General features: G+C 35.0%; 1 protein-coding gene across 1 annotated transcript; it reads left to right on the forward strand.

Moving 5' to 3' along the window:
- The first annotated feature begins 3991 nt into the window (after positions 1–3991).
- On the forward strand, positions 3992–17220 carry LOC306862466 (uncharacterized protein). Its single transcript, XM_079405280.1, has 10 exons — positions 3992–4128; positions 6882–7142; positions 8777–8951; positions 11304–11540; positions 12192–12307; positions 13363–13510; positions 13641–13693; positions 13823–13920; positions 14022–14172; positions 14570–17220. The coding sequence occupies exons 1-10, from the start codon at positions 4108–4110 to the stop codon at positions 15893–15895; spliced, it is 2586 nt and encodes an 861-aa protein (XP_079261406.1). The 5' UTR covers positions 3992–4107; the 3' UTR covers positions 15896–17220.
- The last annotated feature ends 3828 nt before the right edge of the window (positions 17221–21048 follow it).

Here is a 21048-nt window from a genome sequence, read left to right on the forward strand (position 1 = left end):
TATTTTATTCGGAAAAATGCTGAAACAAAGGCTTTTGTGTTGTTGAATTTGGAATGGATTTTAGTTTTAGCTTAAAGGATTTTACAGCCTATAGGGCTCCTGCCTATGACTTGTGGGAACTGATAAAAAATAAGGAAGCTCGTGCATGAGTTGTTAATACTGAGCAGTATTTCTTGCAAGACTGCAAACTAAAACATGAAGTGTCATATTTCATATTTCGTTGCCAAGAGAGTGCTGAAAGGAAAACTGCTGCAATATGTTGACATTTAAGCTATCTGATTTCAGGATGCCACAAACGTCCTGAGAAGCTTGCTCTTCCACTGGATCAAGATCAGTTTTAAGATAAATTAAAGCTTTAACTCGAAAGTACCATCGCTATGGTGTTTTGTCCAGTAAGCATTCCAGCCATTTCAGCCGCTTCCTGCGGAATGTTTCCTCTCTCTGCCATTATTTTTGGTATGATATCATTTTTTCTACCTAAATTAGTTTAAATACTTCACCGGCCCACCCAGTGTTATTTACATATTATATTGCAATATTAGTGTGTGTTTGTCTATCTATCTATCTATTAGTGCTGTCAAATGATTAATCACAATCGCATCCAAAATAAAAGTTTTTATTTACACAATATATCTGTGTGTACAGTGTATATTTATTATGTATACTGTATATAAATACACATATTTTTAATATATATATTCATATAATTTATAAACGTACGTAACATATTCTTAAATATATACATGCATGGGTGTGTATTTATATATACATAATAAATATACACAGTACACACACATACTATGTAAACAAAACTTGGAAGTATTTAGATGCATATTAAATCTTAGAAATATAAAATATATCAAGGCATTTTCACTATGAATACTTCGGATTTTTCAAGTATATTTGGTAAAAAAAAAAACTGTCCATAAATAAAATAGTATGGCCTTTTTACCTTCCTTTTGGAATATGAGGAACTTCAACATAAGCAAAACGAAACATCATACTTGAATAAATCTTTAATATTAAATGGCTGCACAGACAGTGAAGACCTTTGTTCAAACAGGTGGTTTCTATCAAGTTCTTCTGTCTTCAAGATTTCCAGGTTAATCTGAGGTATAGTCATTTCAAATGTCCATTTCTGAGTTCCTTTCTGTCTAAGCCTGGATTGCTTGCATCTACTGCACTGTATATATTGAGGCAGCCAGTAAGTTTGATGGTTCAGGGATTTTAATATAATAATACTTGGCTGTACCAGAAAAAAAGGAGGCACATTTTCTGGTTTGGGATCTAGGAGGACCTAAATGACCTGATTCTGTGTTTAAGCAGCATCCCTGAACTGAACTACAATAAATGTGCTTCAGAGAATTTGTATATGCATTTATTTATTTATTCATCCATCCTCTACCCATTTCCTAACATGCATTTTCCACATTTGCCTGTTAACATTATTTTGGGCTCTTGTCTAAAAAGAATCCTATTAACATCATGCCATTGGTTGAGCCAGTTTAGCAAATAATGATGCTGCAATTGCTTGTAGATAAGTGTTTACAAAATGTTAGAATACTTTAGCAACAATTATTATGTTAATTAACATAGCTCTGTTACCATTGTGAAAAAAAGTATACTTTAGCATTCTCAATGTAATGTTTTATTTATTTTTTGGACATTTAATTGCATGTAATTTACAATTACATAAAAATGTTTTTTTTTAATTTAGATGAATTTGTTGAATTTATGAGTGACCCACTTAAGGAGGACCTTAAAAATATGTACATTTGTATTGTCTTATTAAAGTGTGTATTGACGTTTTTCAATTTTTTGACAAGTATGGTAAACTAAAATATACTTTAATGTAATTTCTATTGAAACTGGTATGTCATATTTTTAAAACTATTTGAAATTACACATTTGTAATGATGAAGTTGCAATTTAGTACATTTGAACTTGTAATATTGAATAGCACAGTTAAAATTAATATCAAGTAGGCCTACTTTACATGTGCTTTTATATGATAGTTTAAATTCTTTCAAATTAAGAGCACGACAAAAAATTATTAAAACATGATTTAAAATGTATTTTATAATAAAACGGTTAATTTTCATCATCACAAATTTTGAAAGTGTACAAAAAACATATTCATTAAAGTGTACTCTCTTTAAGTGGCCCTGTATTTCATTAATAGCCTAATATTTTATCTGGAAGTACGGTACATTTGAATTGCATATTCAATACAATTAAGCAAACATTTCTTTGTTCAATTATTGAACAATTTAAAAAACAATTTTGCTGCAGTATTTAGAGAATGTTGAACGTCTGAGCACTTCTCAACTGTCATATCTCAGATGTTTAGGAGTAAATCAACTGGCAATAATGCAGTTTAGCACTCACAGAAAATGAGCAACAGCTCCTCCTTGAGGTCTTTTAAAAGCACTGTGAGTGCTCCAGCTTCCTGTGTTCTTAAAATGTATCTTAAAAGGTCTCTAACTCCTCAAAAATGACTTAATTTTTAATATTAAGTAAACAGATCATTTCATGATGTTAATGTAGTTTGACCATTAGTGCTGATATGCAGAGCCACATGTGAAACAAGACTAAATAGACCTGCAATGGCACAATCCATAATTCCTCTTATTTATTTAAGCAATAATATTTTATGAAGTATAATTCATTTAAAACTATTATTTGAATTCAATATTCAATTACCCATTTTATACATTATATTTATACCACTATTATTATTATTACAGTTTTGTGTTTATTTGTATAAAGCTTGTTGTGGATCAAATGAAAAAAGAGATTATATTATTATTAATCATAATTAATAATGATTGAACTTATAAATAACAGATCCATTTTAATAAGTGTAGCTATATTCTACATACCATTTTTGATTTTTAAGCCATGCATGGCTCCATATCTTCAGACTATATTTTAAAATGCTTTTAACATAAGGTTTGCCGAATAGAAAAACTATTTCCAGTTGCTTCACATTCACCAGACAATCTACAATGACCCGGAAGAATACAAATTCAAGTGCAAATGCAAATGTAAGAGACTGTTTGGTGTGACCTCCTGCTGTCACATATCCTCTCAGGACTGATGGGGGGCAGCATTTGTCCTGAATCTGCCGTAGGGGTGCAGTCAGATCATGGGGGAAGGACACATGCCTCCAGCTATGGGAAATAATCAAATTCTCAATAGTATTTGCAATCAATATTGTAAATATTGTACCTATTTGTTTGTTGCCCTCCCCCTTGAACAATGAAAGCTATAGGGTTCCTGCCACTGTTGTCATATTTAATATCAAATTGTTAAGAATCTGTAAATAAATGACTAATATGAGGATATTTTTCCGTCAATCATGTTTTCATGCAATTCAGCTTTATGATGTCAGCAAGAGCAGGAAAAAATGAAATGTCACAGCCATTGTCTCGTGGAAATGATCACGTGCACACTCCCCCTGCTGGAGAACAAAATCTATTAATTTTATATTGTTTATGATATAAATATTTGAATATCTATTTTACATTTTAAAAACGGGTTCATCTAATCAGTCTTGTTTGCTGGCCAATAAGACTAGTGTTTACAGTAGGAAAATGTTTCTTTTCAGAGGAAATATATGATATATCAAACATTATATAGCAGCTATTGTATTATTTAAAATAAATGAATAGCACTAAAATAATAAATATGTCACGCCACGCTATTAATGTAAATCTTTAGGGGTTCACTCTTTGCTTGATGCATTCAAAATAAGCTCTTTCATTAAAAATCAACACGCATGCTCTGTACTGTAGATATAGATTTTGTCTTGAAATACTGATTTCAAGGCTCCATATTGTAATTGTGTTGTATTTAATGATCGCTGTAGTCACTGGATTCAATTAAACAGCGAGCATGTTTCCACAAGCAATTTGATGTAAAATGCACAACATATATTAAAGTTCTTTTGGCAAATGGAGTTAAGCCACACCTAGATCCTGCCCTATTTTCACAAAAAAGCACAGCTTTTCTTCAGCTACGTTTATGTGTGTGCCGGTGCTGTTAGTACCCGGCTGTGTAACTTGATAGGGGGCATCGAGAGGGATAAGGGAATGTTGAGTTGCAATGGAGCAGAGTACGATACAGGTAAACTGAATTATAACTTTAAATTGTTACTTTGTTGCAGCTCGAGGCGGTCGCCGCGCGAGCTTGAAATGTGCTGTTTTGTTTGTGAAAATTAAAATCGTTATTTGTTTATCGATGCTCCCTCGACACGTCGTAATATTTGAAGTTCGCTTAAATACCGAATTGATTTCTACCCAATCAAGCCAACGCAGACTTGAAAATATTGTCTCGTATTTCGACGGGAAACTTTTATTTGTTTTGAACTGTATTTGAAATTTCCTCGATGCAATATCGGTGTTGTGTAAAATTTTATTGTTGCTTTTGATATTTCGATTTTTTTCCGTTAATGATTAATTTCTTTGTGTCGTGTTGACTACCTAGATTGCCCCCCACCCCCACATTTCACATTTACCAAACAGATTTGGTTTTATTTTCTATTAAAAACAATACGAATCCAGTCCTCGGTTTTAAAGCGGGCGCTGTATTATTTTTATTCACAATCTGTCGACACATTTTTCGACAAAATCTCGCGAATATTAAGCCTGGTTTAAAATGACGTGGTAATAACTTGTAGGAAGAGGTAAACTTGGTGGAGCTGCTGATTTTCTTTGAGACTAAGAAGTTTTTTCGTCATGCTTAAGTTATTTGGTCGTAATATTACATTTAAAATGTTGTGTTTAGTCAGTGTTGTTCCGTGGCTTTTAATATTAATATGATTACTCGTGTTGGCTAGAAATGCTATACCAGTAAATTTTTTTGAAATGATATATGAGACTTTTATGTATGTGGCAGTAGGAAGTTGCTTAAAATATGTTGTTGCACGTATTGAATAAATACCAGTATTATTAAGCCTCACAAAGCACCCGGATTGAGGATGTTGTTTATCACTGTTGTTAAAATATAAAATATAGACATTTTGTATCGACAGATGAGCGTATTGTCATTTGCATAATAATACATGTAAACAATTTAGGGCACATTAAAAGCTCCAAGGTCATATTGGTTATTATATATTTGCCTTTCTATATAAGCTCTCCGTGTGTTTAGATTGGGATGATGCATTCCTTTTGGTGTTTGTTGGAGTACATGAAGTAAAAGTTGACATGTATTGTGGTTTAACTGTAGACTAGTTCTCTTTTTTTACCAGTAGGCGCTCGACATGTGGACGCCGAATGTTGTGGCTTGTGATTGGTCGGTTTTTTTGGTGAATATGTGGGTTACCGGTGGGGGTGAGTGACCCATGACTGTGTATTACCTCGTGAACGCGTCCTGTGATTGACATATTAAGTTAAAGTACTGAGTATGTCACGTTCAGGCCACTTATAAGAGGCACACTGTAACAATGGAAAACATATGATATGCAACGCTGTGCATGTGCTGATCGTGTCCCTTTCCAAAATGCATATATGAAAATGAAATAATTTACAAGTGCATGTTACATTGTTTGTTTATAATATATTTATTAATGTGTTAATATTTAAATTACAAACAAATTAATTGCAAGATCTTTTATATATTATAAGTTCGTACAATGCTTTGTTTATTATTTGTCACATGGAAATGTGACAAAAATCATTTATAATTTTATGGTTTAAGTTCAAATATTAGTAACAAAATATAATATTGTAATCTCTATAATATATATTAACCATACATACACTGCCCTCATAAAATTAATGAATTCCCATGAGCCTTTTGTATTATAGTTGAAGTATTTTACCTATGTTTTATTTGGATTTATTGTTTGTTTTTTAGCTATTTTAGTATTCTGATGCAATAACAATAGCTTGTTATATTTTAATAAGGTATTAAAACAACGATAATAATAATACAAGTGTTATGTAAAATAATATATTTAAATCACAGTATTATACATTCATGCTTTTGACAACAAAAATAGGCATTTGTATCAACTGAATTATCTATGGTATATTTAAGATAAACGAATCAGTCTTCATATGCGTCTTTAAATATTTAATGTGTTTGTTTGTGTTATACAGTGTAGCCTTCAGTGAGTCACATTTATTATCTATTTTAATTAGTTTTTTTATTTGATAGCAGCAAACCACATTTTGGCAAGGATCATTATAGAATTTTTATGTTTTACTTTCCATAAAAAATCTTTATGCGTTTTTCCACTGCTATCAGGCCATTCCTAAGTAGATTAATACATTGGAATGTGTTTTCAACCATGGAAACCAATGAAGACCAAGCAGTTCTGAGTAGGTTATGTGAATGATTAGTTCCTGTGTAATTTGCCCTTACTGTATAGTATGTTTTGGGAATTTTATTTTGCCTCAGATTTAAGTGAAAACACTGATAAAAGTCTGATTATTGTTCCTACAGCTCAGCTGGTTTGAGAAGACTGCAATGCTTACTGCTCAGACAGATAATTTGAATCATGTGAAGGGTGTTTGCATGTGCGTATTTGAGCTTCATAGTTCATATGCATAAGTTTTCTTCCAGAGCTCTGACTGTTATGAAGTGTTTGTGTAATGACAACATTTTTGTTTGCTTAAAATGCCTGCACAGGAGCAAATTCCAAGTGAACTATATGAATTGATAAGTTGTTTTTTAACCATAGGCTGTTTTTAATGCTTGTGAACTTGTGCAACCTATCATTTTTGTGCTCTGACTCATTATTGTTGAAGGTATTCTAAGCAAATGTGTCATTTTCTCACACAGCTGCAAAAAAGCCATATGTGGGTGACTTTATTCTGTTGTTCTCATATGTGCAGGTTATTTTCTAACTTATTTGCTCTTGTCTTAAACAGTGGTTAGGTGCTCCCAGCTGCCTTCGAGGGTCCTTTGCATTTTATAAGTCAGTGGGTTGCAAGCAAGCGTCTGGGGGTCCAATGCAGGTTTGGAAGCTTGGGGAGTTCTACTTCATGCGCTGTGGCCCCCAGGAGCCGGTGTGTATAGCGGAGGTTACATTGCTGTGGGAAGATCAGATGCAACGCCGCCTGCTGGCCAGTTCTAGACTCTACTTCTTACCTGAGGACACCCCTAAGGGCAGAGCAGTAGAGCATGGAGAGGTGAGAGATGGGGAAAAGTTACATAGATAACCTTTGGCTGAAGGAAAAGAGTGCATAGATCCATCCATGAGCACCAGATTACTGTATGTTATTATAAAATATTATATATATATATATATATATATATATTACATTTTGCAGTTGTTAATAAAAATAAATAGTAATCATACCATAAAGCCATAAATAAAGGAAGAAACTTTTCAAAATCTGAAAGAAACTGTTTTCTGTTTTAGTAGAAATATAAATATATTTTTCTTCCTGTGGTGCCAAAGCTGAATATTCAACAGCCTAATTTAGTCTTTAGTGTCACATGATTCTTCAAAAAAAAAAACATTCTAATATGCTGATTTGGTGCTCAAAAATAATTTAATTATTATTAATGTTGAACAATTTTTTTTCCTGCTTATTTAATATATATATTTTTTAAATGTGTGAGACATTACATTGATCAAAAATTGACGTTAAAGGCATCAATAGAATCACAAAAGATTTGCATTTGAAATGCATCCTGTCATTTTTAAACTTTCTATTCATAAAAGTTTCCTGAAAAAAAAGAAATCACGGTTCCCACAAAAATATTAAGCAGCAAAAACTGCTTTCAACATTGATGTTGTTATAAAAGTATTACAAAAGGCTATTTTCTTTCCAAAAACTACAATAACAATGAAAAACAAAGCTCTTTAAGAAAAACTTTGCCCTGTAAAAGTTGGTATATTAAAATATAACTTGATTAAATTATACAAATGATTGTATTCATCTGCAATATATTTAGTTTATGCCTAATTTTGTCTGAGGACACGATCCCCACACATGCATTTCTTATGTTTTCCATATTAACTTTCTCTTGAATATGGCCTGAGCTTGATGACACACAAAAGGGAGAATGTAAAACCGAATCCCTCTTTCTGTTTTGTGCAAATAAAAAACTGCTGTTAAATGTTTTAACTAGCAATAAATTGAGATTGTTACTTCAATCTCAAATAAAGTTACTCCAAACACTTGTAAAATGTTGAAGAGTGCTTGAATTAGTAATGGACATAAACTAGCGCATTTATAGTTTGTTAGGTAAGTCAGCTATATGCTGACCAAAAGTGTCAAGACTCCTTTCAGATACTTTTATTTGAAAATGAAAGATACAATGTTTTTGCTGTATGATTAGAAAGCATTTTGAACAGACTCTGTGTCCCTTATAATATTTTACTTATTAATAATGTGTTTAGAACAAGATCCCATTATAACAACATAAATGAGTAAAGAGAAATACTAACGCATTTCTTAGTGTCCATTGTAAACAGTTGAATTTGAGAATGTTGCAAATATAAGCATCTAAACAGCAATTGGGCGTTTAGATGCTTATATTTGCATATAAGCATACCCCCCCCCCCCCCCCCCCCCTTTTTTTTTTTTTTTTTAATAAAGCAGTTTGGGTTGGTTGTTTTTGCCTGAGGTGATGAGTGTCCTATTGTTAACTAATATAACATAGGAAAAAGGGAGAGGCTTCTCTATAGCATTAACTGAAGGTGTTAAAATATTTTCAAAACCTGGTCCTGCCTGTAAGCTCATGTGAATGTATAAGATCTGTGGCTCCATGCTATAGACGTTTGCTTGGTGTTTATATGCATTTCTGCTTGCAGGATGAAGTCCTCGCTGTATCAAAAAAGATTGTGGTCAGAGTGGAGGATCTGGTGAAGTGGACTTGTCAGGAACCGCCACAGTGGAAGCGCAGCAGTCAAAACATTCATGGGTCTCCGAACTCTGATGGGTCACAAGATGCTAGTTATCCACAGGAAGGAAAAACGAAGAGTGAGGGTGAGTAACAGATGAAAAATCCTGAAGTGTGTGTGACTGGTTTTTTAAAGGATGTAAAGACAGTATGAAAGGTGGGGGAGAAGCAATTTTGTTTACTGCTGATGAAAAATGAGCAACAAAATGATAGTAAACACGCAAAGAATGGAGTTTATTGTGGTTGTGATAAAAATGCATACATGTTTGATTCAGACAGATTATATTAGTATTGTTTAAATAATATAATAGTATACTAAATAGTATAGTTTGTCAATTTTTTTGTTTTTGTCATTTTAGTACTTCAGTTTAAACTTGTTAGTTGCAACATTAAAAAAAAAATAATAATTTCAGCTTTATTTTGATTAACAAAAAAGTTTTAGTTTTAATAAATATCAATAACAAACACATGATTCAGAAAGGAAAAATCACAGAGCATCTTGCCTTATCTTCTTATAAAGCTAGTGCTGTTTGAGGGCTTTTGTCAGAAAGTGAATAGAGAGAGTAAAAATTGCCTATTATCTATTTTCCCAAAATCAACTCAACCCATCACATTGGAGTAAGAAGCTAGTAACAACCAAAGGTGTAAATTGGGCTTGAAGGCAGCAATAGAGGGTTATTCCACGAAATCGGTGCCTTTTGCGTCCCTAAGAAATAATCCAACATAGATTTAATGCAACATCAAATAAATTAGCAATTTAAAAACACAACAATACTATGTATGCTTTTCATCAATATAACATAAAAAAAGTCAATTAAATAATACCTTAAATCATTTAAATACCATTTATGCTGGTAAGGGTAAGGTTTTTGGCTTGTCCCTCACTATGATTTTTCTTTTTCGGCAGGACATTTAATTTGCAAAATTACATACAAATCACATTTGTGTATTGTTCTAAATACGGTCTCTTTGTTAAGCAATGTTATTGCATATGTATGCATCTTTTTCTATAAAATATAAATCATTTTATTGGTGTCCCCTAATTTCATGTCCGGGGGGGGGTCATGAAATGTCAATACTGTTACAATTTTTAAAATACAAAGATAAACAATTATTTCTTACATTTAATATAATCAATATCTACAAGTAAAATCCTTTCGAACTGTAAAACATGTGCTTTTGTGAATTTAACTATTAGCTAGCAATTAGCAAATTTGTTTGAAATCGTCAGTCCTGTTAATGTCAATCTGTTACTTTTCAGGGTAACAGGGATGACATAGATTAGGTGTCACCCTGTTTTTAAAAATTTTGCAAAATACAAACATGTTTAAAGCTAATTCCTATATCATTCTGTCGTATTTGAGCATGAGTTAAATTTTAGTTAGTATTATTGTTTTTTTTACTATTACTATTGTTGTTAATGACCGGATTGGATGATCAGTCTCAATAAAACTCATTGTCCAATAATGCGTCCATGTAAATTCAAATACAAACCCCGGTCTTGCAATGTTCAAGAAAGTCAAGATCTTTGTCTGGTTTCAGATGATCACAGAAAGATCTGATCATCTTCCTTGCCTAATAATTGGACCAGATCAGTATATTTGAAGTTCTGTGAGGGGACACAGACAAACAGATGGATGCATTATCTAATTACAATACCCTTAAAACATTAGATCTCCTAGAAATGTAATGTACTAAATCAACAACGAACTGACTTTAACTAAAAAACTGAAATTTGAAACAGTCCCAGTGAAAAGAGGGACTAAAATGCTGCTCATACATGTGAGAACTATCACATAGTTCTAATTAAACTATAGTATCTAGTAACGCTTATGTCGGTAACAGGGTTGACAAAAATACCAAAATATGAGGTAGAAAATGGTCATAAAATAATAAATTACATAGCCTGAGATGGCACAATACAATTTCTTGTCATTTTAAGGTGTCTTCATGTCGTGGATATTTAAATAAAATTTATTAAACTGTATTTTCATTTTTCATTTTTCCAAGTCGTGGAAAAGGCACCGATTTCATGGAATGACCCAAGATCAGTTACCCTGTCCTGAAATCCCCATGCCCTAGAGGTTCATGATGGAACTGCAGGGTTTTGTGAGATTTTAAAATGTATATATATTTTATCAAAGTCCGAGCACGATTTGACATTTTAAGGTAGTTTAGCTTTCATATAAAATAAAATCCTTGTTTATAATATTTTGCAAACATGACAGCATTGGAGTCTAACAGAGCCCAGAGATTGTAGATGATATTGATATCGGCCATATTTTCATAGTATTTCAATATATAGCGAAATGGTATGCATTAATTTAATTTGCCTTAGAACTTGACAGCTGATCTGATTGTGATGGTACTGATCATTGTTTTACAGTTAATAAATTCCTAAATCTATGGACTGACACTTGTTTTGTGTTCTCTTGCAGATGAGTCTCTAGTATTACAGCAGAAGGTTAAGGTTCTCAGTTACCCCCAGTACTGCCGCTTTCGTTCCCTTCAAAGACGTGTCCCAGATCAGGCTAGCTCCCCTAGTCTGCAGGACCCTCACCTGCTGGCTCTGGGGGGGATAAAAGTGGCCCTCGACACCACACGAGTCCTCTACTGCCGGGATACTTTCAACCACCCTACTCTAGACAGCAATGCCAGCATACTCACACAGCTTGGTGAGTGCTACCCTCTTGATAGGTTGTGACCTTAACCTTTGTTGTTATATGGTAGGCTAATGCAGTTGCCAGTGTACAAGGTCCAAAATTTAGGCGTGCTAGATGAATGAATACATGGTACAAGTAAATATTGATAGAAGACCTTTATGTCATGATAGACGTTTTCTTTAGTAGACTATTTGATTGGCTCAAGATCTGTTGGTTTATGTTTTCATGACTTGATTTGTTGATTTATTTACTTTGTAACATGCTAGGCTTTTACCTTGACTTGAGTTATTGCATGAAATATCTGATACAGTGTTTACTTAATTGACAAATACTTCGGCCACATGCCGTTTATTTTAATTCATTCATATGAATATTTAACTAAAAGTGAGAGTGTTCTATAGTGCATAGTTTTTTCTTGTTATTGTCATTGAGAAAAGTACAATTTCACTTGTAGTTGTATTAATACTGAAATTTTGCTATTGTGACAACTTCAAAATTTTAATTTTAACTCAACGAATGCTCAAATGGTTGCATTCATTGTACTTTAATAATGTCCACACTACATAAAACAAAATGTGACTTTCACTTTTTGTAAAATGAATTTACAAATGTCATGCAAGTGGAGTACTGTTGCCATAAAGATGCTTTGCGTTTCTGTCCCAGGATGCTCCTCTCTCAGTCTGAAAGGGCGACCTCGTAAAAGAAATGGCAGGGATGGCAAAGGTGCTGATCAGCAAAACCATAACCATTTATCGGAGTCATGGATGGAAAGGATGAAGGTATGCTGTGGAGTTTTGCAACCCAATTTGATCCACAGACATCTTTATGGAATACAGTTCTGATGGCTAAACAGGATGTTTTAAGATTTTGAACAAATGGTGAGGTGTACTGTGACGTCACTGTGTGCTTCCTGTTTTGATTTAACTTTGATGTCTTGACTTCCTTTCACACAATTTTTTTGTCTTTGTATCTTTACTGATCTCATAATCTTGTTCATGTCCCAGTTTGCCAATTTCTATAAACATAATTTAGTTAAAATGCTCAATTACTAATTATTTGTTATATTATATTATATGAAAGGGTCTGATCTGGTTAAAAAAAAAACAGGTCAGAGATTAATCATGCTATTTCAAAATTTGATTTGAAGCAAAAACAGAAAAGGTACAAGGCTGAGTAATTCCAGTAAGACAGCAACATTTATGTAATCAAATTGTGTTTTGAAATGTATAACAAGCATATACCATAAAAATACCTTATTGGAGAACACTGCTTTTTCATGCTTTACCTACAATATCCAATATTAACTAATGTCGCCTTACTTAATGTAGCTACTTAGCTAATGTTTGATAACATTGCTTAGCTAGTCAGCCTGCAAATCTTCAAAACAACCCTGATTAGTGGGTATCATGATTCATTTTAAAAGTATATACCATAGCTTAATACCTTTTTTTATGGTGGGTCCATCTTGAAAGATTTATGAATTGTCTATAAAAGTTTTAAATGGGATTTTAACTTAACGGTCACATTTACAGTTTTTCTGCAAATTTTCACCAATGAAATCCACTCGTTTCAATAGAATCCATTAAATCTAGAATTTTGCGTGTAAACAAAACATTTCCCAATGCAGATTTCCCAATAGCTTCAAGTTGGACACACTGATTCGCCGGAGTGTCCAACAGAATGCTGTTTAAATGGAGGAGTTATGCTTATATATCGCTACAACATTGACAATAGACAGTAGACTTTTTTTCTCTAAAGTGACTGCATCTTAATGTTTCTGTTTAGCAGTTATTGAAAGAAAGATCTTCTAATGTGTTCTAACTGAATCCTGTAGGAAAATGTGATGGGCAGTGTGGAGATGCATTGGGATGGGAACTGGCTCCCACATCCAGAGGAGCAGCTCTTCCTGGATCAGCTGTATTTTTTTATGGAGCACAGGGGTTCCCCTATAAGCAAAGTTCCCAACCTGGGTTTCAAAAAGAGTATGTATGACTGATTTTATATTTGGAAACTGAGCAGAAATTGAGCACCAGTCTCTTAATAGAATCACTTCTATGCATTTTTAATAATTTAACTCAGTAGTTAACCAAGCTGTCTTCCATTTGTCCACAGTTGACCTCTTCCTCATGTATTCAGTTGTAAAAAGGCTGGGGGGCTATGAGAGGGTAAGTTTAGCATGTCTTTTCATTACTTGGCCCTGCTGAGTAAGCTGTAATCCATCATAACAGAATGAAAGTGATAGCGGTGATCTCAGTAGTGTAAGTGAGAGTAATTGTCCTCCCCATCACCTGCAGGTGACATCGTATCGTTTGTGGAAGACCGTGTACAATGAGTTGGGTGGAAGCCCGGGCAGCACCAGTGCTGCCACCTGCACCAGGAGGCATTATGAAAGGTGTGTGTGAGGCTCTGATTACAGCAGCAGATCATTCCTGCTGTATCAAAGGGCTTCAGTGAACTAACTGATTTCTAACTTTCTCTGTCATTCAATTCTAGGCTGATGCTCCCTTATGAACTGCACGTAAGGGAAGAAAACCCAGAACTTGGCAAGCCTAGAACTACATTTGTCTCACCCACTACCATCAAAAAGACTGTGCGGGGCAGAGTGGTGTCAAACAGTCCAACAAAGAATGCAGTTACCAACCAGGTGGGGATTTTACTTATCTGTAGCACAAGAAAAGAGAAATGCTGATGCTTTTGGTTTGTTGCATGCAAGTACTCTGAATAAAATGATTAAAAACCATAAAGCCACACAGGAAGAGCATCTTGACTGATATGTGATGTGACGAATCACAGTTTACTTTGTTCATGTGCTGTTTATCTGATATACATTATCCCAAACTGCTGTATAAACTAAATTAAAAAATTTGTGCAATGAGGTTTGATGTCAGGACTGATGAAAATAGCTGTGCACACTCTCAGATTTTGCGTAATACCAACCTATCATGTAAAATCTTACTAGATCAGGAAAGCATTGTCATTTTTTTGTGTCTTATGCATCAGAAGAATGAAAATTCAGTTTCTTTTCTGTGCTACGTTTTCAGGCCTCACCACCAGATGGTGCTGTTGTTGTACGAAAAAGAGGAAGACCACCTGGAAAACGCAATTCCAAGGTTCTGTCCAAAGGCAGAGTTGGAAGACCGCCCTTGCACCCCAAACCTCCCTTAGAGAAACCAACAAGACCCCATCAAGAGATTGTCCAGCCATTGACTATTTTTCAAGAACTGAAGCTCACCAACCACCCTCATGGCCAAGGTCTGTCGCTTGTATCCTCTACACCGGTGCCCCACCAACCCGTGCTGGGGCTAGATGTGAAGATGGAGACTGTAGAACCTCAAGCTCCTTCCTTTCTGTCAGTTCCTTGCAAATTGCTGGCAGGTGGTTCCCTCGAAGGATTCAGTCCTACTAAAGGACTGTGTCCTTTGGACCTCTTCCGAGCCCGCCTGGGTCTTAATGGAGCGACGACTCATGAGGTAACTGCTCAAGATTCTTCCATGCCCCACCAGACAATTATGGTGCATCAGCCCAAAGTCAGTACGCCTGAGACTCCTGAGAGTCCCCAACACCAGTGTTCAGGGTGTAGCTCAGATGCCTCATCCCAGAACGGAGGACTCGCCTTGACTAGAGTTCCCCTACCCCCTCTTAGGATCCTCCCACTGGACATCGGCTGTAGTCTACAGCTGCGTCAACTGATGCGCACCCGGCTTGGCTCGGCACACATGAACACCTTCACCAAGCGACTTTCTGAAGTTCTGGCTCAGGATCTCAGCAAGACCTCCCATCCCAATGGAAGTATTCCTCAAGACCAATCCCTCCCGTTAAACCTGAGCAAGCGAGCCATTACCAAGTGGTCTGCTGGAGACGTGGAGCTCACAGAACTGCAGAGTCGGGAAGAGCAGTTAATGACCAAAAGGCCAAAGATGGAAGCTGAGGATCTTGGAGTATCTCTGAAGTGGAATGGCACGTCGCTTCTGGTGCCTTTGAACCAAGATGAGCCAGCTGATCTTAGCTCTCCCAGCAGGGCCAGAGCTTTAGTTCAGGACCGGACCAGTGTGGCTTTGACTCTTCCTGAGGCCACTTGTTTCACCTTCGTGCCCAAATTAGATGTCCTCCCTGAAAAGCCCTCCAGTATTGGTGCTACCCCGGAGACTCCTTGTATTTATCACTTGAAACAAGGGGAAGACAAGACCAGCGCAATTGCAGTGACAGTTAAGAAAGAACCAGAGTCTCTGAATCCAGATCTAGAACCTCAACCAAACAGTGACCTCTACTCTCAGTGTGTACCTACTGATGACGTCAAAGATTCAGACACGGTTTCCTCTCTCAAAGTACTCTCTAGTTCCCTCCTTTCCAAGCCATCAAGCTGTTAGCATGCAGACATGGGAGCGTTACTAACTCTTGTGTACTTTATCACTCCTTTCTGCTCTGCCTTCCCCGTGGACACGTTTGTATTGTGTATGATCAAAGAGACAGGTCTGCAGGCGCGTTGCTATCTGCTAAGTACCTGCTTTGAAAACACTACTAATCTTTGAACTGATGCAGGTGGCCATGGTTCTACCAAAGATAAGGTGCCTTGAACTTAATTAGCCTATATTTTAGTACTTTTAAGTCAAAACATATGCTGTAGTTAGTGGAGCATCGAATGGCCAGCCAATAAAGGACACAGGACTCAAGACTCATGGAGCATTTCATTTCTTTTTTTGAAAAATACAGGTATTTTGAGAAAAAAAAGGACATGGAATCTGGGTTTGGTTACTGTTGGATCCAGATATCAAAAACATTATTGTGACATCATTGCAGAAGAATTGGTCAGCTACTGTATTTTTTTTCCCTAGACATAAATGCTTTGTTTATAAATGCTAATTTGTTTTTATTTTATGATGAAAGCAGTGTCATTTTGTGGGTGAAGGTCATATTCTTTTATTATTTATCTGTTTTACTCTTTTTATCTCAGTTCGTCTTCACTGTTCTTAGGCAGTGTGATTTATTAATTTTAATTTTTTCCCCTCCTTCTCTTTGTGTGTATTTGTTGAACTTTGCTATTTAAGAAAAGGCCACCATATGACCTCTGTGCTGGATTTTATCATATTTTCCATAGCTACTCATTTTAAAACTATGTACTGTATTGTGCAAATAGTATGCATATTTCGGGTCCCAGTGCAAATTTCCTTTTTTCTGTCACTTTAAAAGTGCATTTTCTTAACATGTAGTCATATATTGTAGGTAGTTACTATTTGTGACATCATTTATAGACATCATTGATATGTGTTTACAAAGAGACTGTTGTGAGGAAATGGATAACTTAATTTGCTTTTTACTCCTACTTTTAGACTGACCTCTCTTAATGCAAAGTATTTCACAGGTTTACAGATGGCAAATTATATTTTCATAATTTACACTCACTTTGCTATAATGAACAGTAATTAATTGCTTGTGTAAAACATTCGTATGATCCTTCTTTATTAATCTGTTGGTCGTTTTTTCTTTCATTTATTTTCTGTTCTTGAAAGGCAGCCAAACAGAACGCTAATCCCTATTTAATGTTAATGTATAAACTGTTGTAATACCACCAGATTCCTTTTTTTTTCTTCTTATTTTGCATGCTTATGCTAATGGAACATGGACTCTGTGACAGATTGTCATTGCAGACATGTTTAAACACTGAATATTTATAATAAAAAAAATATATACTGACATTGTTATATTTTTGCTGAAATGCAAAAATGAAGATACCTGAAAGCTTTTTACACTTTAAAGTGATTACATAATTTTACAAGAAAAATTACAAGATTTTATAGTAAGAATAGCGGTAACACTTCAGTTTAGGGACCAGTTCTCACTAACAACTAGTTGCTGATTAGCATGCATGTTATTAGTATATTGACTGTTTATTAGTGCTTATAAAGCACATATTAATGCCTTATTCTGCATTTTAATCCTACTCCATACCTAAACTTGACAACTAGGTTACTAGCTATTAATAAGTGTTTATTGAGGCAAAAGTTGTAGTTAATATCGAGAATTGGTCCCCAAACTAGATTGTGATCACAATAGTTATTGTAAAAGCATAAATTATCTTTAGTGTTTGAAGCTTTCCGTGTTATTTTTTTGATGACAGTGGGCTCTAATGTCAGATTACTAGGGATTTTTATGGTAGTAACAAACTGTAGTAATATTTGTAAAGGGAGAGAACTCTTCTGCATTGGCTGAGACCATTGCAGCATGCTGTGGCCACCAGGGTGCGATATATGTTTACAAGGCCATTCAACAACCTCCTAACTTTCAAGCTGGCTTCAACAGTCTAGATTTCTAACCAGCATTTACTACAAAGATGTTAATATTGATTCTTAGACCAAACTAGTCAAAACTAACTGTCAGAAGCAGAGATGGCGATGTTGCTCAGAGTTCACTCATTGCTTGAACGGGTTAGGTCAGCAGTTTCCAGTAAATGCTTCAGACAATAAAAAAACATTAGACAAAAGTCTTTCATGAGAGGTTTTTAGTTGTAAGACTGAATAAATCAGACCGTTCCTCTCCTTTTTTTTGGACATAACTCATGGGTCTTTCCACTGGTCAGATTCTTTGTTTTAACTTAAAAAGGCTCTCCATGGGTCTCGCTTTCATATGTCTGGTATGTGGATTGTATTTTCACAGAGCTGCTGTGATTCTTTAACCCTTTCGAACCATCTTTCATCTTACTAACTCCTTTCAAATATCTGAAATCCAAACTTAACAGTGAACATGGAAGTATTTCACCAAGACTTGAGGCTGCATTAGTGTTCTAAATTTCCTCTAATACTCATTTGCATTGCATTGGATGTTTTTATTACTAACTTTTATTAAACAAAAATACTGTTCAAAAATATCATTTGAATGCAAAATCACTGATTCTGAGACATCAGATCATATCAATGCACAATGTGTTCATTAAAGTGCATGGATTAATTTTCCTTAGCATGTTTAACTGTGGATTTTTTTTTTTTTTTTTTTCAGTTAGTGATATAACATTGTAGAAATGACCTTTTCACACTTTATATTTATAATTTGGATCAGTTGTATGATATAATTGTAACATTACAATACAGAATATTTAACAGAACAATAAATTTTACTGTAAAACATTTTTACTGTTTTTAAACTCTAAGCAATTTTAAGGAATTGTGTGTATAAAATGAAAAAAATCTCTGAAGTAAATTTGAAGTGGCCACAGTCAGATTCTTTGTTTAGCCAGTCAAAGGCCTTCATGGTGCTTTCTGTGGACAAACTGGAAGCTAAGCGTGTGACAGATAAACTTTCATGTGTTTGGTGGGTCTAAAATGTTTCAAATTTATAATATATCAACAACAGTTTGCACAAATGTCCTGAAACGAATATGAAAATGCAGTGAGTGTCCTAGGAAATATGCCTAGCTTGGTTTTGGGCTTAACAGGAAAATACAGTATATATTCCTAGCAAGGAAGTGCAAGTCTAAAGGTGTGGTCACATTAGCAAAACATCACTATGAATCAATTTATTATTTTTTTTCAATAAATGGGTTGAGTGAATGATTTATAATGACTTGTTCATAAAGGCAGTGACCTGTTGCCACTTACTGGTTTATCGTTGTAAACTTGCTGAAATGGTTGATGAAAAGTACCAACCTTCTAACATACTTTTTACAGTATTTTTACAAACGTTTAATAATGATTATGCCTGTCATTTCACAAATGAAAGGCTTGGGAGGTGAACTAATTATTTGTGTTTCGAATACTTTGGTGTTATAACGATTTCCTATTTTAAAATTATGATCAAAGTTTGTGTATGTGAAGGTCAACTTAAAATAATTTATTACCCGGCTGCCTTAAAATTTTAAGTTTAGTCAACTCAAATAAGTTTAGTCAACTTGAAATGCTTAAAATTAAAATTAATTAAAACTAAACTTAAAATTTTAAGGCAGCCGGGGTAACAAATTATTTTAAGTTGAAACCACTTTTGTTGCTTACAGTGAAGGTGGCTATTGAAAATATTTCATTTCAACTCGATTCAAATGACTGAATAAGAGATTGAATGAGAGAGGCAGTAAAATGATCCAAACATCCCATCACTAAATTAAAGGGATAGTTCGCCCCAAAATGAAAATTTGCTGTTAATTTAACTCACCCTTAAGCCACCCAAGATGTAGGTGGACTTTTTCCTTCAGTAGAAGAGTAAAGAAGATTTTTAGTTGAAACTATTGTTCCTTAGCGAGTCAAAAAATGAAAGTCATTGGTTACTTTGAGAGTCAAAATAGCACATGCAGGCAAAAAAAATGAATACCCGTGGCTGCTGATGATATATTGAGGTCTTATTTTGTGTTGCCTAATTTTAGTAGTCCAACTAAGTTTTTAAATGTACAATTTCATGGTGCTTTTTTTATGTAAATGTTTTTTATAGTGTTTTTTTTTTTTTTAGTAATTATGATTAATTAAATGTTATGCATTAAAAAAGTTTAAAACGTCACAGGGCACCTTTATAACATCAAATCCAATTTGCAGCATTGTTACTTTGCAGTATATTTGGAAATTATATTTAATAGCACGCTGAAGAGAATGTGTTTGGGTGAAAAATCTGCTTTGGTGCTAAAATCACTAGAGTTGTTAAACCCACTGTAGTGGTTAAATCAGAGACTTGTATTGTGTTCACAAAGTTGTATTGCTGAATGGCAAAGCTCTCCTCACATGCCTCCTTTTGGATGCCTGCCGAGGCGCTGCCGGACAGATGTCTTCCCTAAGAACAATCCTCATCACCACTGAATATAATTGCTACCTTTGTAGGCAGTAGGAGACGCCAAGGACCAGATGAGTGAGAAGAATTAATTAATGGTAACCCATTTAGTGGGCAGCCAAGGGGAGGGGAAACTCTGATGCAAACAGATCCTGATTGGATGAGACTGCAGAGGAAGGTGAATGTGTGTGCGTGTACTTGTGTGTGTTTGTGGTGGTGGGGGGCATTAATGTGAAGGTTGGGCTGTAAGGAGGGTGAAGAGCTAAGCTCAATAGCTTATGTGTGTGTGTGTGTGTGTACATTTCACAGCACCGAAAATGTATGTTTGTGGGTCGTGGGATTAGAAACGCTCCCATTGTTTTCAGCCAGAAATAAAGAACTCTACGGAAGTGTGTGTATCGTGGATGAAATCTGTGCTCTAGTTGAATACATTACACACTGACCCATGCTGTGACTGGCAGATCTTGGCCTTGTGCCATGATACGGGATTGGACAGAATCCATGGAACTCTAGGACACTGCTGTTAAGAGGATGTTAAGTACAGGATACTATAGGATAAGGTGTGCATTTGTTTACTATTTAAGGGATGGTGAGGTTTCCACCACAGGATATCGTTGACGTTTGACTTTGTCCTACATCTTATTACCCAGAAGAACAGGGCAGTGCCAGATGCTGTCCCAGTGCATCTGACATATCTGAAAATATTTGTGTGGTCCACTTGGTATAGTTGAACACATTCAGTCATAACAAACTACAATGTTTTGAAGCTTGGCATTTCTAC

The sequence above is a fragment of the Barbus barbus genome, assembly GCF_936440315.1.
Source record: "Barbus barbus genome assembly, chromosome: 43".
Classification (NCBI taxonomy): domain Eukaryota; kingdom Metazoa; phylum Chordata; class Actinopteri; order Cypriniformes; family Cyprinidae; genus Barbus; species Barbus barbus.

Bases quoted from the DNA above. Each gene is read 5' to 3' on its own strand.
- LOC306862466 (XM_079405280.1), top strand. From the start codon at position 4,108: ATGGAGCAGAGTACGATACAG. The intron at 7,143-8,776 runs GTGAGAGATGGG...TTCTGCTTGCAG, and splicing joins GAGCAGTAGAGCATGGAGAG to GATGAAGTCCTCGCTGTATC. The intron at 13,694-13,822 runs GTAAGTTTAGCA...CATCACCTGCAG, and splicing joins GGCTGGGGGGCTATGAGAGG to GTGACATCGTATCGTTTGTG.